This window comes from Ursus maritimus, unplaced genomic scaffold (genome assembly GCF_017311325.1).
Source record: "Ursus maritimus isolate PB19 unplaced genomic scaffold, ASM1731132v1 scaffold_27, whole genome shotgun sequence".
Taxonomy (NCBI): domain Eukaryota; kingdom Metazoa; phylum Chordata; class Mammalia; order Carnivora; family Ursidae; genus Ursus; species Ursus maritimus.
The window spans coordinates 10042224-10060115 of NW_024425230.1; the positions used below are offsets into that span (position 1 = coordinate 10042224).

A 17892-nucleotide genomic window follows, 5' to 3' on the forward strand; every position below is an offset into this window, starting at 1 on the left:
GAACACAAGCAGGGGGAGTGGGAGAGGAAGAAGCAGGCTCATAGCAGAGGAGCCTGATGTGGGGCTCGATCCCACAACGCCGGGATCACGCCCTGAGCCGAAGGCAGACGCTCAACCGCTGTGCCACCCAGGCGCCCCTACCTCTGATCATCTTTAATGGAATTGGTGTCAGAAGGCTAATCAGCGAATTCGTTCATTTCACTCTTTGTTGTATCAACATAATATTTAGTTTGGGGCAACGAAATGGATGAATGTTTTTTTATGAATTTAATTTACGTAGTAACATTGTCTAAAGCTCTGTGCTGGCTGCAGCACTTCTCTGATCTTTAGGACAGCTTCCTTAGGGTACGTGTGAACAGCCCACTTTGCAGGTTTAGGAAGGGTATGTGACCTCTTGAGGGCAGGAGTCTGTAAATGGCCTTAGGACTCAGACCTAAGACATCCCATTTTTCTTTTTCCAGGACACAAGACTGTGTTTAGCATAGAGCATATACTAAAGCTGTCACCGAATTGCTTCTGCATCTCTTCCACATCCTTAGATACGTGGCTTATTCTCTACCAGAAAATCCCCCAGTGTGCTAGGGTTTTCTTTTGGGGGTTTTCTCAGGCAAATGCTTGTTATTAACCCTTCTTATATTAGCAGATCTGAGGGATTTATTTCCCAAATATGTATAGTTTGTTTATGCCATTCACTTAAGTCCCTAGAGCAGAAATTCTACCTTTGGATGTTTTAAAAATATGTAGGAATTTATTGGCAGCAGTGGTCTTTCAGCTGAAAGACTTCATTTAAAAATCTTATTTTGGGGAAGGTGATTTCTACCTCCCAGGCCCTCACCTGCCTGCCTCCAAGGGGGCCTGGCTTGGGTACCAGGCCTCCCTGCCCCTCCCACCCTCATCCCTTCCAATTGCCCTCTGCTCCCACATTGGCGGTCCTCTGTCTGTTTTGGTTCTGTTCTTGCTGCTCACGGGCTTTCCGCCTGCTGCCCAGGCCCGCTGTCCCTCCCTTCCACTGCGTTCTTTCCCTCTGCTTCCTGTTTGCCTTCATTTCCATAAGCTTCGATGATTCTTTAAGGGCCAGCCTGAGAGCTCACATTCCAGTGCCTTTCTTAAAGTCGAGTTTTTGGGTATCTCTTGCTTTGAAAAGGGAGAAACAGTGTTTTGCAATTTCCTTTTAATCATCAGTGAGTAGTAGCAAGGGTGTGTCTCTCTTTCATGCGCCGTGTGGAATATTTACTCCCTCAATGCTTGTATTATTTCACGGCACCAATGAAGCATGTTGTATTCTCTTTCCTGTTTGTGGCTTGTGCCTTTTGAACACTGTGTTATCATTCCTGGTCCAGCTGGGTTTTCCTTTTTCGGTTCCTATCACAAAATGCCCCCAAGGCCGCCAGTATCACTAACAGGATCCAAAGCCACTGGTGGCCGGGTCCTGCCTCGCACATTGTGGCTTGGGCTTGTCTTCTCTTCAGGAATAAGTGGTTAGTTTCTTCCCACTTTTTTTTTTCCTCTTTTCTTCTATAAATGGGAGGAAAGTGTCCAGGGTGTTGGCCGTTCTTCCACGTGGAGAATCCATCCATTCCAGCTCTGTCGCGTGGCTTGTTAACTGAGTGGTCTACACAGGCCGGGGAGCTGGAGGCAGAGGGAAGCCGATTCTTTCCTAGTGGCTGTTTGGATTGCAATATAAAAGTTTGGCAAACTTTGGTTACGAGTCTTCATGCTCTTTCACCGGGTACTGAATTTTCTGGTCTGTGGGAAAGGATAGCAAACACATTGTTGCCTACCACCTTCCAGTGTGATCAGACACACATTGGATACAATAATAATAGATTGCATCCAAGTACTGCTTTATAAAGACTTCTGTTTATCATTTAAGAGCAAACTATTACACTTAATTTATGATGACACAGAAGGAATACAAAGCTTTAGGCTGGGCATAGGAAAACATGAATAGTGCAAAAGCAAAAAAGCCTTCCACAATGAGTCACTGACCTGAAGCTATCACTGGGTGCTATTTCTTGGTTTTTGAGAGTAGTCTGGTGGCAAATATCTGATAGATGCTTTGCTCTCTCCGTTCCCCCTGAGGCTCACCTTGGCCCCGGTCAGGCAGCACGTCCTTACCGAAGCTGCTGTAGGCCCGGAGGTTTGGCATGGGAGACAGGCAGAAAACACACAACACAGAGCCTCTCATTTCAGTGAGGGTAATAGACAGTGATCACTCAACTAACACGTCCTTTCAGGTCCCGACACTTTTCACGCATGAAAAGTGCTGTGGAAGTGGTAAAATAGGGAAATGGGGGTGGGGGAGGCAGTTCAGGGGGACTTTCAAAGCTCTGATGAGGTGACATGAGAATGGCGAGCCACGGGATGAGAATGGGGGGCATCCATGTGACCATGGAAGCACCCCAGACAGCAGGGGATGAGGAGGGAAGGAGCTCGGTGGCCGCAGTATGCTGAGCAAGAACGTACTAGCAGATGAGGTAGAAGTCGACAGAGATGAGCCCCTGTGGAGTGGTGCTGGGTCAGGGAGGGACGGGGGGGACAGGGGCTGGACCATGGGGAAGGTGTCGCTGTAGCGGAGGCCGGAGATGACAGTGGCTCCGGGTTAGGGTCGGGGTTAGAGCAGTGGCGACAGCCAGGTGTGGTGCAGTCCGTTCATCCCACGCGGGAATTAACGGTGTGCGCACCAGGCACTGAGTCATGCTTCAGGCACTGGGGGCATCGCTGTGGCTGAGATGGACAATAATTCCCCCTCCTCCTGGAGCCGACACTGCAGGGGGAGAGATCAGAGGGAGAGACCGGAGGTTAGAAGAGGGCCAGAGGAGGGCAGCATGCGCTGGGAGGGAAGGGGATGGCCAGTCAAGGAACAGTGACCTGAAGAAGTGGGGCGTCATGGTGGGCAGAACACCCCAGCTTCCCACAGGCTTGGGAGCTGGAGCCAAGAGGACTCTTTTTTTTTCAGCTTTTCTGAGATATTATTAGCATTAATGGATGTAAGTTTAGGGTATATGTGAGTTTGTGATGATTAGATACGTGTATCCATTGCAGAATGATTCCCACGATAAAGTTAGTTAACACCTCCATCCTCTTACATCAGTATAATTTGTGTGTGTGTGGAGATAACATTTAAGATCTACTCCTCTAACAACTTCCAAGAATGCCGCATTGTCAATTCCAGTCACCACGCTGTGTCTTAGATCCCCAGATCTTATTTATCTTCGAGCTAAGAGTTTGTACCCTTTGACCAGCACCTCCCCACTTCCCCCACCTCCTAGCCCCTGACAACCACCATTCTAACTCATCTTTCTACGCATTTGGCTTTTTTCAACTCTACGTATAAGTGGGAACATAAAGTGTGTGTCTCTGTCTGACACTGCAGTTAGCACGAGGCCCAAGAGGACTGGGTATGTGCAGTGTAAGAGGAGACAAAAATCAGAAATGACCCATTGATTTTTGACACGTGCAATTCAGAGAACGGGAGTGCCCCGACCAAGCTGTGAGAGTGCAGGAAGTGGGTTTGTGGGGGGAAGGGGATGAATTACTAGACACCTAAATGGAGAGGTTGAGTAGGCAGATGGATATGCAACTCTGGGGCTGCCAGTGACACGCATTTGACAATCATCCAGCATATGGTTGGCATAGGAGGCCACTTGTCCACGTGAGAGGACAGAGATGGGGAGGCTGGGGCCAGAGGTCCACATTTAGAGGTCATTTAGTAGGAGAAGAGAGGCGAGTGGGTGTGTGCGATCAGAGAGGCCTGGAGAAGGAGGCAATGTCAAGTGGCTGAAAGGGTCAAGTCACATGAGGACAGGGAATGGTCACTGGCTTTGATAATGTCATCAGGGGCTTTGCAAAGAGTGGTTTGGTATCATGATTGGGGCAGAAGCTCCGTGGAGTGGTTTGGGGTTAACCGGTTGGTGAGGATGCTAACAGAAACTATGTGTCAAGTTTTACTCTGAAGGATGGCTTGACTCTCCAAATCTGCTTCTTCACCTTCAAAGTGCTGATGGTACTATGTAGTGTGAGGTACTGTTGAAAGCATCTCATGAGGTGAAACAAAATGAAACAAGGCTTCCTTCACAGCCTTTGTCCGGCATGGAAAGTTCTCAGAGGTTCTCAGAGTGCTGGTTTCTCCCATTCTCTTCTCTGTTGTAGAGGCTTCATTTTCTCATCAGGGATAGAAGGGAATTGGACCAAATGACGTTTCAGGTTCTAGGTTCTCAAGCCTTGCCCACTCCTCAGCTCTTGGGTCCCTTGGACCCCCTCCTCTGCCTGCAGTTCTCTGTCTAGTTCCTGTCTATGGCTCTAAGCCCTGCTGAACCTCTTTTCCCTTTTCCCTCACCTGCTCCACTTTGATTCTCTCTTATACTGTCTTATATGCTAGAATATTCCTCCAAAAAAGGCCTCCCTTGGACTTCTGTCTCACTCAAGAGTCTTGAGAGGGGCCTCATTCCTGAGATGAAAGTTTCCATCCCCACCTGTGACCTTGTATGACTTGAACTCTACCAAACTCATTTCCTCTGCTCTTCTCTACATCCCTGGCCATCAGCATTGCTGTCCCTTGAGTATATCTTGTTCTCCCTTTTCTCTGGCCTCTGGAATGTTAATACCCAGTTTTATTTTTTTTAATGATTTTTATTTATTAGAAAGAGAGTGAGAGAGCATGAGAGGGGGGAGGGTCAGAGGGAGAAGCAGGGTCCACACTGAGCAGGGAGCCTGATGTGGGGCTCGATCCCAGGACCCTGGGATCATGACCTGAGCGGAAGACAGACGCTTAACTGACTGAGCCACCAGGCACCCCTTAATACGCAGTTTTAAATCCCACCCATCCTACAGGAGCCAGGGCTTTCATGGGCACTGCAATAGAAAGGACCTTCTCTCTGCAGAAGCTCCAAGGCTTACTTCGATTCCTGTCTGTCTGTCCTGCTTAGTTCGAGTCACATCTAGAGTGGATTTTCACTGTGCACACCACTGACCACCTTCTGCCCTCTTACAACAATTGTTTGTCATGGGTCTTAGCTCCTGGCCTTCACCACAAGCCGCTTCAGAGGGCAGACACAGCTACTTTGCATCTCTTACAATGTCACATGTGTTGTGTGCTCCAAAAATTAATGAATTACATCAATCAGAAAACTTGACTCTGTCTGAGAAGCTTTAATGGAAGGCTTGGGATTATTAAATCATAAGAAAGGATATTAACCAAGGTTTGTGTATGTGTGTCTGTGTATGTGTCTAGTATTTTAAAAATAAAGTTTCCAGTATTGAGGCTGTTTTATCAAAAGCCCTTCAAATCTGTAGATGCCTTGGTCCAGCAATTCTACTTCTAGGGATTTATCCCAAGAAAATAGTCTTGGATATTTGCCGAGAATGTTTACTGGCATGTTGTTTATGATGTGGGAAAACTGGAGATAAACTAAATATCCAACAATAGGGGATTGGTTAAAAAACAAAAACAAAAACAAAAACTAGGGGCACCTGAGTGGCTCAGTCGGTTGAGCGTCTCTTGGTTTTAGCTCAAGTCGATCTCGGGGTTGCGGGATTAAGCCCCACATTGGGCTCTGAGCTCAGTGCAGAGTCAGCTAAAGATGACCTCCCTCCCTCTCTCCCTCTGCTCTTCCCCTTGCTCATGCTCGCTGTCTCTCTCAAATGAATAAATAAAAAAATAATAAATAAAAGAACTCATGGTGCATATTCATACCCTAGAATTACTATCTCCTTAAAGTGATAACATAGAAGGACATTTATTGACTTGGTAAAATGTTCATATTAAGTGAAGGAAGATATTCTTGTCTGATTTCCTTTACCTTACTTAAATTACTTCTAGAGAAAGGATCACTGGTATAGGCACTGTTAATAGTGATTATCTTTGGATGTTGGGATATTGGTGATTTTTATTGTCTTTTTGCTGTTACCAAACCTTTCCATAGGAAGATTGTCTTCATGCTTAATAAAATATTAAGGTTGGGATGGAATACCTCTTATTCATAGAAATCACACATTCTTGTCTTTCTGTTAAATTAGACTTTGTATCTATATTCGTACAGTATTGGGGAAGAAATAAGGCCACCTGGCCCATGTCAGATGGTAGCAAGAAATGTGAGAACTTGCTTCTTCGGGTCCCTACTTTGTAGGTCACGGTGACTGTTCTGCAGTGTAGACTTTATTGCTTGGTGTCCTTGAGGCTGGATGCAGTAGTAAGTTGTTGTTTCTTGGCTGCTGAGCTGTTTGTTCAGACTTTGGGCCCTGGGGTTGTGCAGGAGGCATGGGGAGTGTGCAGCCTGGCAGCTATGGAGCCTCGACTGCAACCTTGACTCTCATCCATGCTCCGGTGTGACCCTGGGCTCTAAGCTGTGGTTTGCACATAAGTAGGATGGGGATGGCATCTCCCATGGTCACTGAGTGTGTTGCACAACATCTGACCCGGTGTAGACACTTCATGAACGACGGCTGACAGCCAGTCCCTGACGTGAGTCTGCGGCGAAGAACGGAGTCTTCTGTCTTTAATCGTAATCATATAGGTTTCCTGAAAACTGGCCATATTGTGGGTTGGGACTAGTTCTAAAGATGATTTCCTTTTAACTCAGACATGTCCCGCCCTTGCCCTCTTGTCTCCCCTCAGTCTGCGGGCCGGGCATCGACATCCGCAACGACTATCAGCAGCTGAAGCGTCTGGAGAACTGCACGGTGATCGAGGGCTACCTCCACATCTTGCTCATCTCCAAGGCAGAGGACTACCGCAGCTACCGCTTCCCCAAGCTCACGGTCATCACCGAGTACCTGCTGCTGTTCCGCGTGGCCGGCCTCGAGAGCCTCGGGGACCTCTTCCCGAACCTCACGGTCATCCGCGGCTGGAAACTCTTCTACAATTACGCCCTGGTCATCTTTGAGATGACCAATCTCAAGGATATTGGGCTTTACAATCTGAGGAACATTACTCGGGGGGCCATCAGGATTGAGAAAAATGCCGACCTCTGTTACCTCTCCACGGTGGACTGGTCCCTGATCCTGGACGCGGTGTCCAATAACTACATCGTGGGGAACAAACCCCCAAAGGAATGCGGGGACCTGTGTCCGGGGACGATGGAGGAGAAGCCCTTGTGCGAGAAGACGACCATCAACAACGAGTACAACTACCGCTGCTGGACTACAAACCGCTGCCAGAAAAGTAAGGACGATGCGGGTGCGGCTTCCCCTCTGCTTCTCTTTTCCCTCCCTGCTCTCCCTTGCCTCCCCCCCCCTCAAATGCGCGGCTTCCACCGGGGGTTCTGCTGGGAGGGTGCGGTTGTGTCGCACTGAGGATGAGGCCGCCTGCGGGGCACGGGTCGGGGTCTTGGTTGGTTTCCTTCTGCATCCGGGAACTCAGGGAAGGCAGGACCGTGGCGTGGCTGCCATCAAGAGCATCAAATCATACCCTAGAAATAATCCATCAGCCCTCTGGGCCAGAAGCTCGCTGACCTTGCGCTTTGGATTCGATGAGAAAGGTGACCTGTGCTTTGGAGGTGCCTAAGCCCCAGCCGTCAGGGACTGCTTATGTATCAACTTGTTCATCCTTTGCGGGAAAAGATATTTTCGGTACGGCAGGACTTCCTTAGTATAAGTCTACTTGGAATATGGTTGAATAAAGGGAAAGTCAAAATTCAGTTCACCTCCTGTGCAGGTGGTGACTTGCACCCATCCTTGGTCCTCAGTGATGGTCATGATGCTCAGGTGTGCTGGCTTATGACGGAGCACCTTGCCAAGGTGGGAGAGCCCTGGGCCGGTTTCCAGGAATCCCAGCTTCAGCTTGTACGTGTAGCTGTGTAGTGGGTGCACTTGTACACCCTGGGCTTCCGTTTCCTTTTCTTCTGTCTTTTTTCCCCAAAGAGTTGTGCAGATCTCCTGAAATCACCTCGTGAAAGAATTTTGAAATATGTTCACTGCCCTTGGGGGCCCCGGGGGTGATATTTTGAAGCTGCTTATTTATCAGTAATAGGCTTATTTTTCTCGAGTGTAACCAAACTCTTGAATTATTGTGATCAATTACCTGGAGACCCAGGTTGTGTGGTATTAGAAGGCAAGTCTGGGCCTTTGCCGTGTTGCTTTCAGCAATGTTTAGGTATGTTGGCCAGGAAGGTTCCTCTCCCTGGTTTAGAAGTCAGTGTGGTAGCTATAAATAGCTATTATTTAATGGTTGGCCCAGTTAAAGACCCAAGGAGCTCATGTATTCTAGCTAGTCATGAAGAGCCAAGGAATCCCAAATTGGTAGGCTTGCCTAAACCATGAAGTGTATAAAATAAACAAATCAAAGGCCAGACCCCACAGGTAGCTGTTCTTTCTGTTATCCGTCCAGCCAGGATGGAAGCTGGGAAAAGGATGGTTTCTTTCCACCAGTGGGTCCATGAACATTTGATTAATTAGGGAAGGGGTCTCCTTGGCTGTAACCAGAATGTTGGATGGCCGAGAACACCATCAGGCCTCTTGAAGAGTCCCTGTTGGCTTGGCTTGGAGGAAGGTACTGTGCTAACGTCCCATTTCGGATTGATTAAAACTGTACCCTATCATTAGGTTACCCGCTGGTTTTGAGAAAAAAACAAAAATACCTTTTTAAGTAATCTTGACATTTTAAAATTTTATTTTGAAAGAAAACGGCGTCATCAGGGGACACATCGTGTATAGTGGGAAGATGTTGGATGCGGTGTAAGTGGCCTGGGTGACCCTGGACCAGCCAGTCCTCCTGGGCCATAGTTGGGCACCTTTAGAATGTTCCTTAGGGCAGTCCCGTATTATTCCTTACCGGTAAGCAAACATGTGCACAAAACTGCTTTGAAAACTCATAAGCTCTGTACAAAAGGGAGGTGTTATTTAAAAAGTCATTAGGTGGGCACGTGTTCAGTGATTCAGACGATATTTACTTTGGCCTCGCTGTGGATTTTTGGCTGTTTCTGACCAGCTGGTTGTTGAAGAAGCCGGGAGCAGGGAAGAGGCCTGGGTTCTGGGTCCAGGTCTGGTAGCTGCGACCAGGAATGAACAAGTAATTTAAATTGCCTGGCCCTCTGTTTCTTCATCTGGGAGAGATCCTGCCTTTCTCATAGGGTTCTTGGACTACTCAAAAAAAAAAAAAGAGGAAAAACACCAGAAAAACCAATGGGGTTAGAAACTGGGCCTTGGTGCTGGTACGGCTGATGCTGACAGGCCTGTTGGCTGGACACCTGCTTCCCCAAGGCCACACCCTGCAGCCTTCTCCCCCACCAGTTGTCTCAGCCCTGCTCACTTTTTTCTGCGATTTTACAAGGGAGTATTTATTGAAAATGATGAACAGCGTTCAAGGAAACTGTCTTCCCTTCATCTCGGAGTTTCAGGAAAACTCCAGCATGGGCAGGTTTCTTAGAGATTTTCCAGTTGAATTGCAACTCTCCCTTTCCATGGAGTCCCTTTAGACCTGTGCTGTGTGGTATAGCCACCACTAGCCACACGCGGCTTATTGCGTGCTTGAACCGTGGTCTGGTCCGAATTGAGACTCGCTCTAAGTGTAAAATACACTGGATTTCAAAGACATAGTATGAGGGGAGAAGAAGTAAGGTATCTCCTTAATATTTCGTATATTGACTCCGTGTTGAAATGATAATATCCAGGACCGGCTAGGTTAAGTAAGCTATGTTATTAAATTAATTTCACCTGTCTTCTTTTTACTTTTTCATGCGGCTTCTAGAGCATTTGAAATTATAGGTGGGGCCCACATTCCCTTTAGAGTACTTGTCCTGTGGCCATGCATTCTTCCCCCCCCCCCATCGCATCTCCGGCTGAGCACTGTGGTGCTGTGATATTCCTACCCCTCTCCAGCAGGACTCGGATGAGCCATTCGAGGAGCCAGGTGAAGGGCATTGAGTCTGGACAGAATGTCTACCTGGAAGTCAACATAAGCATTAAGGGGGCCATTTAAAACCATGAAGTGTGGAAGAATCCCACTCAGTTGCTCTTCACAGGGCTGCCTATGGAAGGAGCGGGAGCATCTGGAGAGCTACGTCAAATCAAGGATGTGTGTGAAATTTTTGACATAACGGAGAAACACTCAATTATGGAGTGCCGATACGCAGTTTTTACTTGACGCTCTCCCTTAAACTCCTTCTTTCCTATCATGACTGTGTGGTGGCAGACAGCTTCATAGACAGCCCCACTAAGGAAAGGACGACTTTATGGGTTCCCTGCACACTTCTGTATTTCTCTGCTGTCTTATGATTTGGAGGGGTGGTTTCATTTATTTATTTAGATTTTTTTAAATTTATTTGAGATAGCATGAGCAGGGTGGAAGGGCAGAGGGAGAGCGGGAAGCAGACTCCCTCCTGAGCAAGGACCGTGACGCAGGGCTCTATCCCAGGACCCCAGAATCATGACCCGAGCCAAAGGCAGACGCTTCACCGACTGAGCCACCCAGGCACCCCTGGACGGGTGGTTTTATTGAGCCGTGAGTTACTCCTAAAAAGTGACTGACCCTTAAAAAAGTTTTGTACGGCATTTTCCTTTCAGTAAAAACGTAACTGGTGCCCCTGACATTCAGTGCTCGGGAGTCCTTCTCCCCTTGCCTTCTGATAGTGCTTCTCTCCTGTCTCTACAGCTGTTTCTTTGCTGGCCCCTTTTCCTTGGTTTGGTCTTTGATACCTGGTAGGGTGGTCTCCAGACTTCCATCCTAGGCCCCTTTTCCCTGTCCTTGTTCCCCCAGGATGTCCCATCTGGTGCTTCAACATCCTTCTGTCTGTACCTGGTCTGCAAATATCATCTCCAGCCTAGACCTCTTTGTGAACCCCAGACCCACAAATCCATTCCCGTCCAGACACCTGTGGGCGTGTCTGTGTCTGCTGGGCTTCTCTGTCTCCTCACTTTGACCTGTTGTTTTCCTTGTATCCCCCGCCCCCCCCCCTGCGTGAGCAGCATTCTTGTGCTCCCTGCTCTCATGTCAGAAACTTGGGTGTCCTCTGGATGCTTCCTCCTGCAATTGAATGACAAGCCCTTTCCATCGCAAATGTTTCTCGAATCTGCTATCCCCCGCTGTCCCCTCTGCCCTTTTAGTGACATGGCCTCTCTCCAGCCTCCCTGCACCTGTGGCTGAGCCCAGTGAACTCCCTAACCTACACTCTGACCGATAGGCGCCCCCTTACCTGAAATACTGTAGTAGGAGCCTGTGAGCTCTCATGAAACTGGGCCAGGCCCCGGACAAGCCACCTCCCAGCCTTCTGCCTGCAGTATCCTTGGCCCATGATGGTGCGATTCTGCTCTAACCAGCTGGCTGCCCCCACGGGCAGATTCCGTGCCCATTGGCGGAGGACTTTGGGACTCTGCAGATGCGGTGGTGCCGTTCTCGCCACAGAGAAACCTGGCAGTGGCCCCTTTCACATCGCACAGTCAGTTCTGGGCGTGTCCTCTGAGTCTTGGAGAGCATGGCTGTCACCTCAGGGGCGAGTGCGGCACCTGCTTTGTGAAAGATTTATGGTCAGGAAGATCTATTTCCCCCCGCTTGAGCAGAGATCAGTGTGTAATGACAGTCCTCGGCAAGCCAGAAGATTCAAGGATTGTGAAATGCGGATGTTTCTTGTGTCATTTTCCCGGTCGGTCCTTGCTACCCGGGAGTGCTGTCACCAAAACTGTCTCCAGCTCTTCCCTGGCAGGGAGGGTCAACCATGGATGGTAGTAGCTCCTTCCTCTCCTGCCCTTGTCAGAACGAGTCAAGGCCAACGATGGTGGAGAGAAGTATGGGAATCATCTTAAAAGTTGAGGCGAGGCCTGTGGTACTACTGTTCATTACTTTGTAAGGCAGCTGTATGCTGAAGGCCGACCTGTCCAGGGAGGGAACAGGGGTGGGTCCTCTCGCGGGACTTGTGGTTCTCTTCCTGCCCGGTGAATTACCTAAGTGGTGTCTGGTATTTGTTTGCCATTGGGACTTTCTGGTACTTGATTGAAGATCTAGACATCCCCCCCACCAAAAAAAAAAAAAGAAGAAAGAAAGAAAGAAAGAAATCTAAAACTTACTACTAAACTTACTGTCTCCTAGTACTTCTTAACCCAACAAGACCAACAGCTTGTGGTCTACTCAAATCACTGCATTGCCCGTGGGAAGGCCTGGTCTTTGCCAGGAAATTCGTGAAGGTGGCAAGCCTGGCTGTGCTGGAAACTGGCTTTGCTGGTGGTGCAGCCTTATTTCAATTAAAAGGGCATTGACTGGGAACAGCGGTCCCGGAGTCTGTTGCATTTCCCACCGCCTTCCGAATGAGAAACCAGGAAAATAGCAGATTGGAGCCTTGGCGTGAGAAGGCAGTAAGTGGCTCCCTTTATTGACAAAAGGAAAACATTTCACGGCCATCTCACTGATGAGATCGGGGACTTCAAACGAAGGCAGGTAGCATAAAAAACACAGTTCTACCTTTTTTTCCCATTTACAGGTTCTCATGTTCCTGTTTATCAGATACTTCTCACAGGGCAGTATTGGTGTGTGGAGTGGAATGGTTCCCCTTCTTCATTTTCTTATGGATTTCTTCCTCATTTTCTTATAGATGGGTACACCTGGCCTGCCAGGTACAAGTGGGGGGCGTGTGTAAGTGTTTGTAAATCACTTGTTGCACTGGGGTGAGGTGAGGGGCACAGTGTCTCTGCCCTGAGACCTCATACATGCGATGTGCATTATTTCTTCTTAATTCCTCCTCCCCCTTCAAGTGTTAAGCTTCCCGTGAGGGGTATTTCTTTCTGTGAAATGCTGTGTGGTCGGTAGCCAGGTGCTTGGGTGCTGTGGCCCTCCAGACTGCCCCAGGTGGATGAGGGAGAGGGACCTGCATTTCCAGCTGGAGCGGAGACAGGCCTGTGGATCGTGGACAAGAAGGCGGTCCGTCAAGCGGGCTCTGACGTTGTGTTGTCGGTAGAAGCTTGTCTCTGTTCCCTTGGAAGGCCCCTGCTCTGGTCAGCTGCTCCCAGTGTGGGGGTGATCTTTATTTAGAAGGGGGTCACATGCCCCTGGGCCTCATTTCTATGCCTTTTATAGTCAAGCATGGAGATCGCATTCTGTTCTCCCTGACTGTCGACCCTTGTTACCAAGATGGTGAATCCGTTTGTGTCCACGGCTCTCTGGAACCCCTCATAGCCCATTCCGATCTCTTAGCTCTCGTGCCTGGTTCCTGCACAGCTTTGCTTCTGGCTCATTGTCTCCTAATTAAGGTGTCACTCTCCTGGGCTCCCTTCAGACGTTTGTTTTTTTAATAAGGATCTCATCTTCGAGAGTTAAGAGGCTTTCAGAATAACTCTCCTAGGGTAATTTTTGCAATTCTAGGTATTTGGAAGTATCTGGAGTCCCTTCAGGTCTCACCAGTTGAGCCTACTTTTAAGATTGTCCTGATTTCTTCCTACTCCTAAAACGCCTCTTTTGTTACATTAATATTTCTATCTTGCTTTTCTTGTGTGTATGCCAGTGTGACATTCTTGATGAGAGTGGGAATGACGTGGATCGTGTGGGCCCGTGGCTAACCTTGTCCTAGATTGCATTGCTCAAGTTGGGTGCACAGGGTGGTTTGAAAGTTAGGTTTGGCTTGTGGTGAAGCAGGAAGCCGTGAATTGGAAACATACCTTCTTCTAGTCTACAGGGTGACTCCTGGGACTCAGGCTGTAGGAAGCAGGGTCTCCGAGCACCACCCTACGACGGAATGTTCCCCTGACCGGGAGAAACAAAAGACAGCCACGGTGTTCCAGGAATGCTGGTAGCAGGAGATGCGATCTTTCTGACTGTGACACACAGGATATTAAACAGAGCAGGTAGCTGTTTATCACCGTGCATAACTTGGGAATCTGGGTTGAAGCAATTTAGAAGACTTTTGTGTGGAAGAAGGAGCCCCTGGTCAAAATCCAAAATCTAGACCATTCTGGGTTCTATTCTGTATCTGGCCTGTCTTCTCAGTCTTTGGAAATGTAGCTCCACAGAGCCCCATAACCGTGTGAACTGCACTGTGGGAGCAGGCATGGGAGCCTCGCAGGTCTCAGAGCTTGGTGGAGGTGGTTGTCATCTCAGGCCAGGGACTGCTGAGGGTTTCTGGGGCCAGTGGCAAAGGGGGAGTCACAGGCAGGAAGCGTGGCCCTCCAGGGAAGAGCGTGCTCCTGCAGTATCCGCTTGGCCGCTGTTCTGCAGTTCTTAGGATGTCACGGGGCTGGCTAGGTAGGGCCGCATGCCTGAGATTCCCAGGGTATCCATCCTTGACAATAGTGTGTATTCTGTGGAGACCGCAGCTACCGTCACATGCCTGCCACCCTCTGTGTGACTTGTCTTCAGGCACGTTTAGGTGGCCCTGCACCTGTGATTTTTCCCCTGTGGACCATGGTGGCGTATTAACATTGATATTTGCAAGAAAATGTAATTTTGTACAAAATGGGATGTATTTTATTATTTTTTTATTTTTTAAAAAGATCTTTATTTATTTATTTGTCAGTGGGGGGGAGAGAGAGAGAGAGGGAGAGAGAGAGAGAGAGAGAGAGAGAGAGAAAACGAGAACAAACAAGCAGGGGGGAGTGGCAGGCAGAGGAAGAAGCAGACTCTCCACAGAGCAGGGACCCCGATGCGGGACTTGATCCCAGGACCCCGGGATCATGACCTGAGCCGAAGGCAGAAGCTTAACCGAGTGAGCCACCCAGGCACCCCTCTTTTACACATGCGCGTGCACGCGCGCGCACACACACACACACACACACACACACACACACACACACACACTACATGTTCCCGTATGGACAAGTGGAATCATATGGCAAAGGTTTAAGAACCGAGAGGATTCCATTCATCAGCCTCATGTGTTCCCAGGTGCTGGAATGGGTCCTCCAAGCCTCATCTTCCATCTGTGAAACAAGGATGGGCAGGGACAGAACTTGTAGGGCCCCAGACAGACTGCCTAGCACATAGTAGGTTTTGGGAAGATGACAGCCATTGCTAGTCTTTTAAATATTAAACTATTTTAGAGCTGCCTTTGGAGACCGTCTAGAATTCTGAGCATTAAACTGATTGACCGTGTATGTTTACTGCCATATCTTAAATGGTCTTTCTCTATTGCTTTCTCTAAATTGCAAAAATTCAATTATCATAAATAGCATGGCATAGTGTAGGAGTGGTTCTTGCTAATTTAATCCAAATTGTTCAAATTCTTGTGTCTGTCCAGATAAGCTATATCTTTAAAGAACATTCAGTGAGGTACATATGTCTATATCAGGATGCCAGTGGGGCCTCTATAGTTACATGTAAACTCTATTTATTTGGTTATCAAACCCGACGAATTGATTCTGCTTGCAAGCTTGGTGTTGGGAAGAGTTTAAGAAATATCCACAATCAGATTCTTGTTTGATACTAACATTAAATATTATCTTTTTTTTTTTTAATGTGTTTTTTGCAGAGAGCAGTAAAGTGGTTATACAGTGGGCGCAGTTTTTGGTAGAGATAACAAGGATGTACATTTTTATTTGTGACAACTGCCGGTCTCACATAGTAAAGGTAGCCAACCATCTGCTCCAGGCTGGAGCATGTGCCTGTTTATTCTCTGCTTTGGGTGATGCTAGCGGAGGGAGTGTGTGTGTGTGTGTGTATGTACTTGGGTGTGCATACCACTTTATGCCCCCACCCAGCCTCCCAGCCTCTTCCCCTGTTTTGGCTGCTTTGTTTTGTTTCGTTTCCCTGCTCTCGCCCCCAGTGCAGGAAACAAACACTGGTTCTCTGTGTCCTGCCTTAGATCTTCCTTCCGTTCGAGGGGATCAGGTGGGTGGGAAAATGCTGTGCAGGAATGTCAGGCCCTCTCCCGGAAGCCCAGCTTCTGTTTCATCTCATTATTGGACAGAAGTCACTTTTTGTTTCTTCGCCTTGGTCACAAACCACCACCCGGTCCTCTCTCCTTTCTTCGTGCCATTTTTCACGGAATCCACGTGGGATGGGAACAGAGGCGGCGTGTTTGGGGACTCTGTTGCCTGATACTCGTAGCCTTGTGTACAAAGGCTGTGCAGACAGACCCAGCGTGTAGCTGCCTCTGCTGTTGTTTTTGCAAGTTCTAATGAGGAGACTAGGGTGGAGCGTGTGAGGTTGTAGTTGCCGGAGCCTGTGCAGGCAGACCCCGCCGTCCTGCGTGCAAGACCAACTCCGCAGCCCCTGGGCCCGAGCCCACTGTGCCCAGGGGCCCCCGGGGAGGACGGCCCAGCTGTGATCACGTACATTTGCCCTTGGCCGCAGATCTATGAACCGAGGCTGCCATTCTGGATTTCCGGATAGATGCAAAGTGCCTGGATGGTTTTTAGCAGCTGCCGAGACCAGGGAGTTGGGCTTAGTAGCAAAAAGGAATGGGAAAACAATAAAGGAAGATTGGGGAGCAAATAGCCTACGATACAAAAAACGGCAAGATGAAGCCTGATCTTATTAGAAACACTTCCTGGGGAGCCGTAGTGTTCGAGTTAGGAACCCCACCCCCAGCCCCCGCAGAAGGTGTTAGCGGTAATATGGAGACAAATGGAAACTAGGCAGATCCCTAGGTCCAGAAGAGATGAGCTTTGTTCCTGGAGTTGTAACCTAGTATGACGTTTCCGTTCTGATTTCTTAACCTCTGAATGGCCCCTTAGGCTTTGCCAAGTAGATGATATTAGTAGGTTCCTAAATTATCCCTCAGATAGGATGTAGGGATATATTTTTTTGTTCTCTTCCACAGTGAACTTGAAATGATTGGATTATTTTATAATACATAGGTCCTTCCTTTAAAGGGTTTTGAGTAACAGTGTCAAAGAAGCTTTGGAACGGGTTTTAAGCAAGGTCATGGAACATGTACCTTGTCCTCTCTCCCACCTGCAAGGAGAGACAGAGGAGCCTGGGTGCAGCATCGCACACCTTTTAATTCCTCTATAATTTCATGCCTGCTCTAGGCAGCATCAGCTAGGTGGTATGGTCCAGGTGGCATGGTGTCATCTTCTGAGATCTTTGGGTTTCCTGCCCCTTTCTTCCCCTGCCTCATCTCTGGCCCTTTTTTTAGGCTCACAGACAGTCAAGGCTCAAAAGATCTTGACGTTGTAGTTGTTTATGAATGGAATTCCGAGAATGTATAATTTTCTCAAAAGAATGCTTCTTTAGCTCAAAAATATTTCTTGTTTGCTGGGGGAAAAACTCTCCTTGGAAAAGTCACTGGATGCCAGAGATGGTGATTAGGAGGGCGAAAGTCTGGGGGTGCTTAAGTAGAGCAGGATTTATGGATGGGCAGTTGGTAAAACAGGCAGAGCCGACTTAACACATCACTATTTCAAGGGAAAGTTGTCACGCAGGATTAATTTGGTGTTAGATTTACCAATGGCCACACTGTGATAGCTCTCCATGCCTCGCTGTACCTTCTGCCCGTTCCCGTGCCCCAGGAAGAGCCACCGAATTTCAGGTTAACACTGCACGGGTGGGGGACTTCAGACCCTCAACTTGATTTGGTCCCACCGAGAGGTTTCTGCCGCTCATCCGGGTACCTGCAGCTCTATCTCGCCGGGCACTGTGTTCATGGAAAGCCTCAGAGTGTAGATGAAGAGCTGCCAGAGAAGGCATTTAAGTGGTCATTAGAGAGAAATGGTAATTGGGATGGTGTTCAGACCCCACTCCAGCTAATCGATAAAAGGCGAGTGGTTTTTGTGACTCGTTCAGAATGAGCTAGTTGAGACTGTGTGTGTGTAAACAAGCCTGGGGTACATCATGCGTTTTTAAAAGTGTGAGGCATGGACTCTCCTAACATCAGCTCTTCACCCTCCTGTAACTCTAGTCTCAGATGCCTCCACTGTATCAAAGTAAATGCAAACCTACATCCTATATGAGGGATAGTCTAGGAACCTACTGATATCATCTACTGGGCAAAGCCTAAGGGGCCTTCTCCTCTGAAGCCAGGCTGGAGAGGCAAG

The 17892-nt window shown here is 48.4% G+C and overlaps 1 protein-coding gene across 1 annotated transcript in view; it reads left to right on the plus strand.

Annotated features, from left to right (window-relative positions):
• IGF1R (insulin like growth factor 1 receptor) overlaps positions 1-17892 on the plus strand; it is a 294529-nt gene that overhangs the window by 44993 nt on the left and 231644 nt on the right. The window contains exon 2 of the mRNA XM_040642718.1: positions 6617-7162. Coding sequence (XP_040498652.1) covers positions 6617-7162 — 546 coding nt within the window. The remainder of the gene's footprint in view (positions 1-6616; positions 7163-17892) is intronic.